At 27.1% G+C, this 15,763-nt stretch overlaps 1 protein-coding gene across 1 annotated transcript; it reads left to right on the top strand.

Annotated features, from left to right (window-relative positions):
- Nucleotides 1-217: 217 nt before the first annotated feature.
- Nucleotides 218-2,735, top strand: LOC103484680 (probable WRKY transcription factor 12). The gene is made up of 3 exons (XM_008441900.2): nucleotides 218-626; nucleotides 1,157-1,408; nucleotides 2,446-2,735. The coding sequence occupies exons 1-3, from the start codon at nucleotides 352-354 to the stop codon at nucleotides 2,630-2,632; spliced, it is 714 nt and encodes a 237-aa protein (XP_008440122.1). The 5' UTR covers nucleotides 218-351; the 3' UTR covers nucleotides 2,633-2,735.
- The last annotated feature ends 13,028 nt before the right edge of the window (nucleotides 2,736-15,763 follow it).

The following is a 15,763-nucleotide window of genomic DNA, read 5'->3' as shown; positions in this document are numbered from 1 at the left end:
TGTCAAAATTTAAGAATTTATACTTGGATTGATTAAAGAAAAAGTATTTTTAAAAACAATTATTTTTATTTAAACGTTAAAAATTATTTAAAAATTGCCAAATATTTCAATTTTCTAGAAATAACTTACTTTTTAAATCTAAACCCATACAAAAAAGAAAAAGAGTGGGACAGTACTAATTAAATTTGACATATATATATATATATATATGATTTAGATGATACCATGAATTTGGGCCAAGTTTCTGTCTCCATAACCGATAGTTGAAGAAACAAAGGTTCAAAGTTGAAGAGAAGAGAAGGAGAGAAAAAGAGCTGTGAAGCTATATCATATTATCATATCAAAAGAGAAATGGGATCATCGGCGTCGGAAGAAGAGATGATTGTGAGTCTACTGCAAGGAGGAGATCAAGTGGCGGCCGCCGCTGTGACAACCAACTTGATTTGTTTGCCTGAAAACAACAACAACAACAACAATTTTATTAATGTTGTTCAACAATCTTTGAAACCCCTTTTCTTCACTACCACTCACCACCACCAACAACAACAACAATCCCTTTTCCCCTTTTGCTTCCCCTCAACAACTACTACCTCCCATCTCCTTACATCCTCTCCTTCATCTCTCTGGTAATTTATGACGTCCTTTGTTTTTCTGTTTTTTTTTTCTTTCCTTTTTTAATTTTTTAGAATAATGTTTTTTTTCAGTATTTTCCTCTTGCGTATATTTGTTTTAGGTTTTATTAACTTTACAAACTAATCGACGAAAAATTAATTCAATCATTTTGATGCAAGAATTTCAGGGTTTTAAAATTCTCTCATAGATTCACACTTCTTAGTTTTGATCTCAAACTTATGTCATGTTTGTAAGCTATTGAAATAAATTTTTGTTGATTACAGAATTATTTTGAAAATAAGGGTTTTGTTATTTAAAACAATTTTTATAGCATGAAATTTGTAAAGACGTTGAATTAATGTATGAGATGAGAATCGAACATTTGTTTTCAAATATATTTACAAAGATATTAAATTAATTTGTGAAGCAGGAGAATCAAACCTCTCAGCCACACATGCAGGTTAGAGAGATTAGGTTATTTAGATCATGGGATCTCCCATTTGTTGGAAGATTCCATTATCAATGTTAATCATTTTTTTTACAGGGATGAGAGGGGGTTGAGCTTTATGAGAGGGAGAAATGCGATTGGAAATTATGGCGGTGATGACGACAAGGAAAATGACGGTAAGCCTCGGTTGAGGGTGTCGACGATGAAGATGAAGAGGATAAAAGGTAGGAAGAAAGTGAGAGAGCCAAGATTCAGCTTCAAAACCATGACGGATGTGGATGTTCTTGACGATGGTTACAAATGGAGAAAGTATGGCCAAAAAGTTGTTAAGAACACTCTCCATCCAAGGTAATATCATCTTACTCCTTCCACTTTTCACTATTTCTTTTTCCATTGGGCTTCTTATGAATAATCTCTAATGATTGAATTAATTAACTTTGGTGTGTTTTAGTTTTATAAGTATGCATGGGCAGTATGGATTGCTTGCTATATTTATTTGAATAAATGTACTTATTTTGAGCGTGTGTAAGTATTATTTTGAAATAATTGCCAAATGAAGACTTCATTATTACCATATTGGAACACCTTTATTAAATGCGAAATAATAATAATAATAATCATAATGTCATGTTAAATGGGAATATGGAGATCTATTGTTATCTTTTCAACGATTGTATGCAGAAAGATAGCTAGTTCTCATTATTATTGTCATTGATATTTTTTGCTCCTATGTATATACTACAATAATACTATAAACCCTATATTATATATTACTATGTTTGTTATTTTTATTGCTCTAATTATATAATCAATGGAACATATTTGAGTTAATAAAAATATATCTCAAATTTTATTCTTAATTGTTCATACGATCTCATTAGCCAAATCATAGGTTAAACTTTTTTAAAATCGATCTGAAAAGTAAATTCACAATGATGGTAATTTAGAAAATTCATTTTATATGTTTGTTTGTTTGTGTATTGTCAAGATCTAGGCCCATTGTAGAGCTTAATTATATATATTCTGAAACCTAGCTAAAATAATAACTGAAAATGACAAAACCATGTTTTGCTGTGAAAAATTATAGACAAAGAGAATATAGAATTAGGTGCTGCTTTTCTAAAAAATAGAACAGCTTTCTTGATCCATCTTTGTTCAAATTATACAAAACAACCCCAAATTTTAAGAATTGGTAAATTTCAATTTTGCTAATTTTTTTTTTTTTTACAAGTGATCTTTGAAATTTGTGTCTACAAAAAAGCCCGTTCGTCTATATGTATCTCTCGTGTTATGAAAACTGTCGTGACAAACTGATGCTTATAATGTATAAACATTAGGAATGAAATTTTATGTAATTGTGAGAGAGAAGTTGGATGTGCATGCAGGAGTTACTATCGTTGCACGGAAGAGAATTGTAAGGTAAAAAAGAGAGTAGAAAGGTTAGCCGATGATCCAAGAATGGTGATAACAACTTATGAAGGAAGACATGCTCATTCCCCTTCGGATCATAATTTAGAAGATCCTATAATGGGTCACTTACCCTCTTCCCACCTCACCAGTTTCTTCTGCTAGAATTAGTCATATATATGCCTTGGGTTTTCTATAATATAATAAAGATCAATATTGTGTTTCAACTTTATGATGATTAATTTTCCTTGTAAATTAAGCTTTCAAATGAGGGTTATTAGGTTAGGAAAAACGTAGATAATTGATACATATTATTAATTAAGTCTGTTTGAATGGATGATTGAATCAGTTAGCTTTGATTTTTTTAAAAAATTTATATATCCATCTTCTTCCTTCGTTGCTAAGACATCTTTGCCAAAGTTTAATTAGGTTTAATATTCATATACAGTAAATATTTTAGTTTAATTATTTTGCTACGTCTAAAACATATCTAAAAAGTTTAACTACAAATTCAATATGAGCTTTTTGCCAACTCATTTTTTGTTATTATATAAATTTTAAGTTGTAGGTAACGTTTAAATACATATTTGACAATGAAGACAACTTTTTTTTGGTGTCATTTTTCAACTAATTTTAATCTTTATAATCATTCGAAACCAATGATTCAATCTTCATTTTACATATTTTCAATTGCTGTTTTAATTTCATATTGTACCAAGTTAGCAACCGTTTGTCCCAAAGTTAGTATTTTTTTTTTTAACTATTTAACCTACATAAATTAGTAGACAAGATTTTATTAGAAGTAATTTTTTTATGGATTGTAAATATTTTGTCAATTTTTTATTTTTGATAGTTTCCTTTTTTTTTCTTTCTTTCTTTTTTTACACATACACACATATTCATGGAGTTTTGGCTATCTTTTATGTTTCTTTTTTCCTTTCTTTTCCGTGGAATCTTCTTTGAAAATCTTAAAAATCTTGGTTTGTTGGGTAACAATTTTTTAAACTAATTACTGGATTTTATTGAAACTACTGTGCATAATTATTTAAATAAAGTAAGCTTAGTTTAATAACAAATGATGCACTTATTGAACATGGTGTGAGCTAAGATTTGATCTCCTTGCCCCATAACAATGGTCGCATTAAAATAAATGCAATCTAAAAATTATTTTATGTAACGATTTACATAAAATATAATTTATGCATTTTAAGTATTTCTTTGGGTATTTAAGTCTAAAGATTTGACACTATCCAAATACCATCGCCCAAAATTACAGGCTTCTGGGCTTTTATGGTCCTTTAAAAAGCCGTAGTTTCCATTATCGGGCTGGGCTTCTGTTTTATTGGGCCAAGACGTGTTTTGAATATTGGGCTCATCTGAGCTATAAGCTACTTGGGAGAGATTGGGCTGCCATGTGTGGTTTTGTAAATTGGGCTTTTAACAGAAAATAGCATTAGGTGGGTTTTGTTTTAGAAATTAAAAAACGAATATATATATATATATATATATATATATATATATATATATATCAATGGAGTTTTCAGCAATTATTAGAGGCCATCAAACAAATAGACATGACACATATCCTATATGATTTTAAACTTCAAAAGTTTTGATCAAAAAAATATTTAGAATATTGCAAAATATTTTTAGATTTGAATTTTTAAATTGATTATTCAGAAATCCAAGATTTTTTTCTCCTAGTAAGTTTAAAATGGTTTCTTGACAATTGGTTAAATCAAGTTGTGTACAAAAAAAAAAAGGAGAAAATTTACTCAATCCAACTTTTTATTTTGTTTTATTTAGACTTAATCATTTAATTTTTGGTTTCTAGGTTTTGGAAAACTATGACTATTAACAACTTTTATAAGTTATACCTTTACATTGTTTGCTTTGTTATCAATTTTACGAGGTTTTTAAAAATCAAGTTAAACTTAGAAAACGAAGTAGAAAATAACATGTTTTTATAAGAAATTGAAAGGAAATAAACTGAATTTAAAAAAAAAAAAAAGTTCAAATCCTTAATGATTAAATTCATATAAATCAATAAAGCTTAAGTTTGAAATTCAACTTTATAAAAGTAAAATGTAAAAGTTTTAATAAACTAAAAGTTTTTTCTTTGTTGTTTTTTTAGATATGGGAAGAGAAAAAACCTAAAAAAACAACAACAAAAGGAAGTGGTTCGATCTTGTATGGGGGTAGGGGCCCAAATGTAGAGGTTGAAGACAAAGGGTTTTGAAAAGAAATTGTTTTACAAATCAATTGAAAAAATAAGTATAGGGTTTCAAAGAAGACAAATGAAAAGGGAAAGTGTTGTGTAATAAATCAATGGTGGGACTCTTCCTTCTAAATGGAGGCCCAATGATCTTAAATTCTCTCTCAAACTTTTCAACTTTCTTTATAGTATTTCCATTCATTATCAATGCATCATCAATTCTTCCTATATAAGTTGGAGATTTGATAGTCGGTTATCATCACGATGGGTGTTAAAAGTAGAAGTATTTGGACCTTGTTCGACCATAAAATAACTATATAATATTAAAAGATCTATTTACACATTTGAATAATGTAAATTTACATAAACATTTATTTTTACTACTACTATTATTATTATTATTGCGATCGCAAATAAAATTAACAAAATATAATAATTTCTTCCTCTCCTCTCCATATAAAGTTATGTTTCACTTATATGTTTTTGATAATCGAAAGAATCTTCATTTTAATTTTATCCATAATATATATTATTTGTTGAGATGCGTAGAAGAGACTAAATGTTTATTTCTAAACACTAACATAAAACTTTGTTTATTATTTAAGTTTAAATAAAGTTTCAATTTGTAAAAAAAAATCCTATTATGTGGTTTTCTTTTTATTGTTGTTGCTGAATTAATAAAGATACCAAGTCGAACATCAACCTTACAATGCATTGAATTTTGGTTTAAATGCCTTCACCCAATTTCGGTACCAAGAAGAGTACGTACCTTTGTTATCCCCAACCCTTTTTTTAATAGATTAATAAAACCCTATATTAACATACGTAAAATAATTCTAGACTTCACATTTTTGTTTTTATTTCATTCTTATTTGTAAATATTTGAACATGTTTTTTTTTTCTTTTTAACTATTTGCTTGATCAATGTTATTAGAATAATAAAAGATTTAAAAACTTATCCACGGTTTAATATTTTAAATTTAATTTCTCTAATGCCAAGAAACGTAAATTTATAATTTTTTATCTTTTAGTTTTTTAAAATTAAATTTACAAATAAATACATTTGTTTATCTTCATGTTAGCCATGCCTTCTTTTTTTAGTAAATATGAATATAAAAGAGAGAGAGTCTAAAAAAGTAATTAATAGTTTGAATATTTATATAAGATATGTAAAAATGATTGCAAATAAATTAAAAGAATAGAATAGTTATATGGTTATATATATATATATATATATGTATATTTAAAATAAAAGGAAACATCACTAAACAACTTTCTAATGATGTTTACCAAAGGAAAACAGGGTCAGTGATAATCGAAGTACGTGTAAAGTAATGAGACGATTAAGATAGATTAAATTGCCCACCATAGTTAATCAATTAATTAATATTAAAAAAAAAAGACAAAAATAAATAAAACTAAACATTAAAGAAAATAAAGAGAAAAAAAAAAGGGTAATGCACGTGAGGTCTACTAATTTCAACGTCGATGTTGTGGAATTATCAATGTATTTTTCGTCACATAATTCCAAAAAAGAAATAAAGAAATTGTTAGTAATACGTAATTAATATATATTTATTGATTTAAGTTTAATGCAGCGTAAAAAGTCGAGTCTGCCTCGTAAACCCAAAAGAAAATTAATTAAACAATTAACAAAATTTCAATTCTTTTTAAAAACAAATTACAACACCGTGGTGGGACCCACCGGCACTTGGGCGGGGGTGCTACCACGTGGTACCTCGTGACCCGCACGTTCAAAACCCTAATTTCAAGCTCCCTCCTTCCTTCCTTCCTTCCCTTCCCTTCCCTTCGAACCCCTAAATTATTTTTTCTTCTTATCATTATGTATAAAAATATTCATTTTGATTTTTTCGGCCTGGGAATTCTAGCCTGTGTCTCGCTCACACCAATATCTTGCCAACTCTTAACGCATGATAATTAAGAAATTTCTAATACCATAATATTATATATTATGTTATCTTATACTTGTAACGTATGTTTAATGAGAGAGAGATCAGAGAGAGAGAAAGAGAGACATGGTATGGTGCATATACTGATGACTGATATATTTTGGCTACGGTCAAAAGGCGCAAGTGAAACAAGAAGACAAAAATCGCTCATACCAAAAACTCGTTGTCTCGCGCCCGTACATCCATCTTCGTCCCTTCAAACCTAACCCTTCCTTTCAACCTTTTTAATAAACAATTAAATTAAATCTTCTCTTTCCCTATTATATATATTTTTATTTATTTATTTCTAAATTTCATTGTTTTACTTTTAATTAACGTTTTTTTTTTCTAATTTCCCCTAAACTATCAATATCACAATTTAATTAACCAGGGAAGGGAAGGCGGATGGCCAACTTTTTGAGTATAGGGTAAGATTTAAAGGCACGTGTTCATCTCGGCTTTATCTTTTCACTTTTTCAATTTACAGGTAAAGAAAAATATTGTTTATTATATGTTTTATTTATTACAATAACAGTAGAGATTCAATGTCAAACATTCAACTACAAGTGCATTTAAAGTGAGTATATGTTATTTACGATTGAGTTAAATTTACTTTAAACAAACCGTCTAATTATTTACGTTATATTGGTTTATTTTATTTTTCAAAGGCACTTTATGATCGTTGGTCTTTTGACTCACAAGGTGTGCCCATGTACATTAGTGACATGGTTTGAAATATATATTGTTCTTCCCATTTGTGTTGTATTTGTGTAAATATTTATAAATATTATGTCTAATGTTCTTGAGTACATTAAACCCCTTTTTCTTTTGAGAAAAATAACGTAGTAGAAAAAAATATATTTTGTTCTTTTCTTAAAAACACAAAATAATTTATATTCATAGGTATATAGTTCCTGATATATATTCATACCCATGATTATTTACAATGTGTTGAGAGTTGTTCAAGACAAGGTCTAAAAGCTCAAGGATAATGAAAATGCCCCATAAAGGAAAACATGGGTTCAAAAGGCAAAACTCAATACCTCAGATTGTAAGAAGATTAAATGAGCTTAAGGAATAATCGTGTCAAGTCTACACTCTCCCTTACACTATTTGACATCACACATAAACACAAGTTGAGTGTCAAAGGAAGAACAACACCTCGAGTCTTATAACTACACTAATATTGTCACTTCACACGTAACTGAAAGTGAGTGTGAGAAGAGAAGCTAGTAGCTTTATTTGACACCATCAAATCGAAAAAGAGAGACTAATCTCCAAATAAGAGACCCACACATCTTACTTTCTTATTGTCCAAATATAATTATGTGTACAACCCTAATACAAGGAAAAGGAATATATGCCATAATAAAAAACTAATAATAATAATTAGAGGATTCGTTTAGATTAGTTTGAATAATTTTAGGTAAATTCAAGAACCAACTCAATCCATAAAATTTGTATTCCAAACTCAATTCAATTCCAAATAAATTGATAACCCAAATTGGAATTATTTCGAATCGGATTAAAACTTAAAAGAATACGTGTCACCAAAATTTGATGTGTTATGGTAAAGAAGGATTTTAGTTCAATTTTTTTAAAAAAAGAATCCCACTTTTTATCATTATTATTAAAATTAAATTGTCAATTCCACGGAGGGGATAGTGGCGGAGTCCGTTCCGTTAACAGTTAGAATCTTCACTTTTATTTTTGAATGAATAAAACTCCCAGTCAACGGAATTTTCAGATATACGGGATTCTATTTTTCTTTTTCTCTTTAATTTTTTTATTTTAAAAAAATAGATTTTTTTTCTTTCTAAGTTCTACCTTTAAATTCTGGGCCCACCACCACTACTACTCTAATCAGTCACCATCATACGGTTATTCACAATTGCTGACGCATACTTCAGAAATTCCCACTAAATCCAACGGCTTCTATTAGATCATCTACCCTTTTTAATTTTCAAAAATAAAAAGATATACATATTTATTTATTTATAAGGTTTGTTTGTAACGAAATACTAAGAATTATTATTATTATTATATTATGATTATTATAAAGGAAAGTGGACCCCGCTCTAGTTCCATCACACGCGTGACTTTGATTGACTTTGTTTTTCGTACAACAATCACTATTATTATTATTAACCCTCTATTATAATACACATTCGTTGCTTTCATTTTCCAATTCCTTCCTCTTTATTTTTCTTCAATTTCCTTTTATTATTACTATATATATTACTAATACTATTACCCTCCCTATGATTATCAGATTCGACGTATAGCTTTTTAGACCTATTTTAGGATATAGTTAATACACTTTTCTACCATCATTTTATTTTATTTTTTTGGAAAAAAAACAAGTTATAATTTCAGTATTGAAATTTTGGATCCGATTTTAATTTTGTTGCTATTTTTAAAATGTTAGTATTATATAATTGAATGTTTTGTTTTGTTTCTATTTAATATGTAATTTTAGGGTTTAGGGTTTGATTTTATGTTAAATATTCGTCTTATATTATAATATTAATGATTGTTAATTCATTTTTAAAAAATATATATCAAAAGGGTTTTTTTTATATATATATAATAAAATTATTGACTTATCTATAAATATGGTAAAATGATAAAAAGAAAAATTGAATTTGGAAAAATGAGATGGATGTGGAAATGATCTAATTGAGCATAAAATTTGGTGGATTGGATTCAAATAACAAGACTCTGCCAAAATAAATTATTTCACTTTTTAATTTTAAATAGATCATTTTAATTAAAAAGAACAGTTTGATAATCGTTAGAATAGTATTGTAAACACTTTCAAATCTTATTTTGAACAATTATTGTCAAAAGAGTTTATAGAAAAATATTTTTTAAATAATTTACTTTTTCTTTTTCATTTACTTTATACTAAAATAATCACAATATGTTATGCTAAAGTAATAGTAAAAAAGTTGAACTCAAGATATAGTAGTGAGTAGTGGCTATAGATTAAGTGTTGCCCACTATTTAAACTCAAATAAATATAATAATGTTACTACAAATGCGATACATACAAAAATCTAAAGTACATTTGAAACCCCTTTTTTAGTTATATTTCTTTTAAGCAATATAGTAGTATTAAAGTACATTCAAATTATTTAAAAAAATATATAGCCCTAATATAAACTATGCTAATGACAATATGAATATCTAGCATTAGATGCCAAACTTAGATTCTGTCAATAGAAAATTTATGACTAAAATAAAACATCTTATATTATATAAATTTAGCATCTAATTGAGATTAGACAACCTCAGCTTAAAAATTAAGGAAATTAATAAGAATTTACCTCTTTGGAAATAGGAATTCAAGTTATAAAATATTAATGGAAGTACATTTATCTTTAATTAAAAGGGAACAATTAGGAGTAGTTAAATATAGTTCTTAGACTATTTGTCTACCCAACATGCTTGTCAAATAATTCTGAATCGTACAACGTTAGTAAGATGAACTAATAAAGATGTTTCTTGATTTTTATTACGAGATAAGAAGAAATATTATTAGGGTTTCTTAATTTTTTTTTTTTGTATATTTATATAGCCATTTGTTTTAATAATATTTGGGTAAGTTTAATTTATTCTCACACTTAGTATGATATTAATTTGTTTATTGTTCTCTCCTTGCATTCTCGTGGTTGATCTCAAAACTGCAAACTCCTAACGATTCTTCTTCTTATTCGGTTGTAACAAATTTAACTTAATGCTTCATCGGTTGATAATTAATACATATTTGTATATAATAAATACTACAAAATTTTATAAGTATATATATTTTTTCAATTTTGCTTTTAGCAGATCCTTAATCACTGTATCTTTGTTATATATAATCAATAAATAAAAACGTATAATTATAAGAAATCAAAATATAAAGTTACATCGATGAAGAAAGGGTATTTATTAGAGAAAATAACGTCAAAATACATAATAGATAATTTTATGGGTGTTATCTAAATTTTATGAAAAAGAAAATCGGAAATAATGCAAAGATGACATAAACACGAATACCTTCTTTGATCGTATTTAAATTAATTAGGTAATTGTAGAGGTGGTAGAAATTAGAAAGAAAAATAAAAGCAGGATGGGAAGCGCACGCGCGGGTGTAGTTGTGGGTTGTGATCAGGTATAGGCGTGTGTACAGCAGTTGGTTAGGGTGGGACCGTAGGATTTGAGAAGAGATGAGGATCAAAAGGTGGAGAAAGGGGTATAGAAAGAAAACAAAAGAAACGACAGCACCGCCACAGGAAGACGACATTGTAGGGTAACACCTCCGACAAGTCGAACTGGTTCATTGGCCCACGTGTCGCCCACCCAACGACGCGTGTTTTTGTTTCTGATGCTTCTTCATCCTCTTCTCTCCGCCACATGATTCAATCTCTCTTCCCAAGTCCCCACCCTTTTCCTTATTATTATTATTTTTTCCCCCATTCTACAACACACGTGGACTATGATTTTCTTTTTATGAAGTCATTAATTTTTGGTTGAAATATTCAAACTTCCCAATTCTGAAGCTATACATTTTCTTTTCTTTTTAATTTCTCATGCAATATTATATGTTAATTAAATTGTTTTTTTTTATTTCTTTTTAACTTTGATTTTGAAAATACTCACAAAATTAATAGATGATGTGGCGTTTATGCACTTAATTTAGAGAACTAAATACCATATATTAGCTTAATAACAAGAGTAATTTTTGTTTTAATAATAAACTATTAAATATGACCAACATAATTAATTTCCTTAAAACTGTAAAATTAAATCATCCTAAACTTGAAAACACATACCAATTCCCACACAATAAATAAAGTAGGAATGATATATAAAATTAGATACGAGATATAAATAAATGTCACAAAATTTCCCAACAAACAAAAGAAAAATTGCATTGAAAAAAGAAGAAAAGGCAAAAATATTAAATGAGGTGCATGCGAGAGACGAGAGAAAAGAATCGGTATTGCATTAATAAATAAATGAAAACTTGACAGGTGGAATATTAAATTAAAAGGAGAAAGAAAAAAAAAAATCGGTGGAGATTAAAATCCGAATCTGTACGATATGCTAAGAAATCAAACCCTAGCCCTCCCCAGCAAACTTCATTTAATTTAATCAATCTCTTTTTCCAACTATATACATATATTTATTTACCTTTTTTTTCTTTTTCTTTTTTATTTTTCTCACAGCTGTTTTTTCAGTTTGTTTTTTTTTTCTCGAGTAATAATAAGGGAGATGAATGGAATTTAAATTTTGAAAGCCACCAAATATTTTTATAATTTGAAATTTAATATTATTGGAAACCTAACCCTGTCTTGGGATCTGAGATTATATAGATCAAGAGGGATTGGATAATGAAGCATCTCATTCACCTTCCTTATACCTAAATTTATGTCCACTTGTTCTTTCAAATTCAAATCTCACAAAAATTAAATACACACTAAATTATGTCCAGAGTTTGACTTTAAATTCTCTACTTTTTTTTCTCTCTCTTTAAAGACTATCAGTTTTATTAAAGAACAACAAATATGAAATTTTGAAGAGAGTGTGTATGATAATTGATAACCATCGAACTATGATCTCATATGCTAAACTAATTAAAATATCTGCATAGGATTTACTAAAACAAAAAATTACTTAATGTGGAACTGAATTATTTACCTTAATTTTCTTAACAATTTAGTTAGGAATGAAGAAGGAAGCTCTTAACAAGTTGATTGGAAAAGTGAAAAGAAAATTAAACAAATATGGTTGAAGAAAGTTTTTGTTTTTGTATAAATTGTAATAAAAATTAATTTTTGGATAATATTGTGGCCCCAGATTTAAGGGGGGGAAACTTTATTCTAAAGTAGGCCATAATATACAAGAAAATCAAACACCTTTCTTTTTGAAGCAATAATGAAAAGAAACATTAAAAAAAAAAGGAAGCAGAAGAAAATGACATGCATATAAAATCAGCCTTTAAAAAAAAATTTGCATGGATGACAAAGTTTGGCCTTTTTAAGGATTTTCTTTTTATTATTTTTAATAAAATATGAAATACAAACCTCCATTGCTCTAAATTACCTAATCATCAAGTTATGATTTTGCCTTTCAATTATCCCTCCAAATCCCCCCATCATGGTGCTAAACTCTCAAAGCAATTATGTACTGTTCTCTCTTTTATAAAGTTTGCCATGTTTGTGTCTAATTGGATATTATACTTTAAATTTAATGTATAATTGGTGTTTGAAAATTTCAAATTTCTAATAATGTAGTTGAACTTTTAATTTTTTATCCGACGTATATCTTTAGCATATTCAAAAATTTGAAATTAGTTGAATTATACTGGACATAATAAGATTTTAAATTTTCATGTCTACTATACTTGTGGATTTTAAAAAACGTAAAACGAGTCAAGTATTTATTATATACAAAATTGAGAATTGTGTAAAAAAAATCAACACCCTAGTCGGGTTACAACAACGAGCATCCAACTCAATGGTTTCAACCACATAGGTGCAAAAAATGACCATTAATTATTTTTGCTAGACGAATAATCTTATCAAGTTAAACAATAAATAACTCTATATAAAGTTTAAAGTTATCAAAAAGTTATTAGACACAAAATTAAATACTCAAGCACTTTATATATATAGACATTTTTAAAAATTATTTTAATAGAATATGCATGTAATTTTAACTTATTTTAAATTAAAACTTTTAAGTTATAATGTACTTCCAATTTTTTTTCTCTTAGATGTTATATATAGTTGAAGGGTAATTTTGTAATTTTATAAATAGTACAAAAGAGGAAAAAAAAGGATATTTGAAGGAAAATTTATGGTTAGATCTCTTAATGCAATGTATGCTTATAACAAAGCATAAAACAATAACCTTTAGCTAACAGTCCAATTGATCCCAAATTTGATGTTAAATAACAATTTATCGACAAGTCAAAGTCTTATAGTTACTTGGTGAATATTAGACTTTGTCTCAACCCATTCCTGGATAAGGGTATTTTTGATCATTTCTAATTAGATTTAGAGTTTATAGTGGAAATTATTGTCTTGGTTTACTATATAATTAACTTAAGAAATACATACATGTTAATTATTATTCTAAGGACTTGTGTTGGTAATTATTTGAAGAAGCTTGATGGTGACTTAAAGTTTTATTGGAGTTAACTAAAGTTATATATAGTAGTTTAGTGTATAAATGTATTTGAAACATTTTGGTAAGAAGAGAAAATCTTGACAATAAATTTAATTCTAATATGGTCAATATGATTTGACAAATAAAATTAGATAAAATTTCATGGTCCTCGAATACATGCAAAAATTAGTATCTATTTTTTTTTAAATGTCAAAAGATATGTTCGAATAAAAAAATTAACTAAATTATATTTAAATTTATTTCTGTTACAGAGATATTTTCAAACAATTTCAAAGTGTGTACTTACGTAAGAAATATTGTAAAAGAAAGTTTCTTAATTAAAAAATAGAACAAAATATGTGAGAATATTCAAAGCATATATCTTTATAAAGTATAGAAAGTTTAAAATGCAAACGAAAAAAATACCTAATTATTTACGTGGTTGACTGATATCATGTTAGTTAGTGTTTACAGAGGTACAAAAATTAATTATATTAACAATCAATCAAATAATACAAATTATAGAAAAATTTAGGGTTAAAGATTTAAGCATAGCTGAGATCTCTTCTTGAAACTTTAGAGTCAAACTCGTAAATAGATATATATCACGTAATGTTTTGCATTTTCTCCTAGCACTATATGCATCGCATTCTTGGACCTTTAACTCGTTCGAGTGTTTGAACATTTGGAACACATAATATAGCACACTTGCAACATTTCAACATACCTTTTATTCACTAACACATACATATACTGTTTGTATTACACACTTAAAACTTGCCGTGGCCAAGAAATTTATAAGAATCAAGATAAGGGCTTCAAAATAATTTAAATTTGGAATTTAATATATATTTGGATCAAAAAGTCAGAAATGTCACCCAGCTGTTTCACTTCATTTGGATCCAACCCAATTGGAAAATGAAAATGACATGAAATAGCTATCTTATACAATCTTAGAATATGTTATAAATTATCTGTTCCTTGTTTTCCCTTTTTCTTTTAAGAATAATTGGACTACTTTATTCTTCAAATTAAATGCATAATGGATGATTATCAAATTTAACAACATAGATAATATTTTTAAAAAAATTATTTGGTCATACTTTAGATAGCTTAAAAAAAGAAAGAACTATTTATAAAATATAACAAAATATAGTTGGATGGATTTTGCTATATTTTTAAATATTTTCAAATTTTCTTATATTAATAGTTTGATCTTAATTTAATAATTTAATGTTAAATGTCTCAAACCCTACTGGTTTTAATTAGATAGTGGAACGTTTAATTGTAATTATATAGGCATATATTCATAATATGAATAAGCAAAGAAATTTGCCTATGTAACTTAAACTGATCATTCCATTAATTTTATACTATATTTTCAATTATCCAACCTTCTTAATTATTTGTATTTTTAATAAGTCTTAAACTTATTCTTTATTATTAGTTTAAATTAATTTTGCCAACTTTTCATAAAAGGATTTTGCTAGCAAAAATTAATAAAATATTGGCAATAATTTCAATTCAAAATAAGAATAGAGGATCAACATCATTTCCTAATATTTAAACAAGAATTTAATCACTATATATATTAATAAAAGTTGTGAATGAATTAAAGTTTTGGACTAATTTTTATTCCACCGAAAGCAGGGCTAAATTTGGACGTCTGAAAAATATAACAATTTTGAAAGTAAGGAGACCCAATTAAGTATTTGTATTATTAAGAATATTAATGATAATGAATGACAATAACGAAGCAACAGCCAATTTTGATTTTGCAAACTTCATATTTCCTTTTAAAAAATTATATAAAGTAAGATCAATACAAATTGTCACGTAATTTACCAAATTAATAGTAGAATTACAAATAATTGAATTTGTGACTAATTAAAAGTTAACATATGTCTCAAATTAAAATTGAAGAACCTATTTTAATGATGTCGCATGTGTTCATTATAACTATTGGATCAA

Source organism: Cucumis melo, chromosome 8, assembly GCF_025177605.1.
Source record: "Cucumis melo cultivar AY chromosome 8, USDA_Cmelo_AY_1.0, whole genome shotgun sequence".
NCBI classification, from domain to species: Eukaryota; Viridiplantae; Streptophyta; class Magnoliopsida; order Cucurbitales; family Cucurbitaceae; genus Cucumis; species Cucumis melo.
Note: the sequence above shows the minus strand (reverse complement) of the source record. Positions and strands in the feature narration are given on the sequence as shown.

Excerpts from the sequence above, each read along its gene's own strand:
- LOC103484680 (XM_008441900.2), top strand. The coding sequence starts at position 352 with ATGGGATCATCGGCGTCGGAAGAAGAGATGATTGTGAGTCTACTGCAA. Across the intron at positions 627-1,156 it reads TCCTCTCCTTCATCTCTCTG|GGATGAGAGGGGGTTGAGCT; the intron begins GTAATTTATGAC and ends TTTTTTTTACAG. Across the intron at positions 1,409-2,445 it reads AAGAACACTCTCCATCCAAG|GAGTTACTATCGTTGCACGG; the intron begins GTAATATCATCT and ends ATGTGCATGCAG.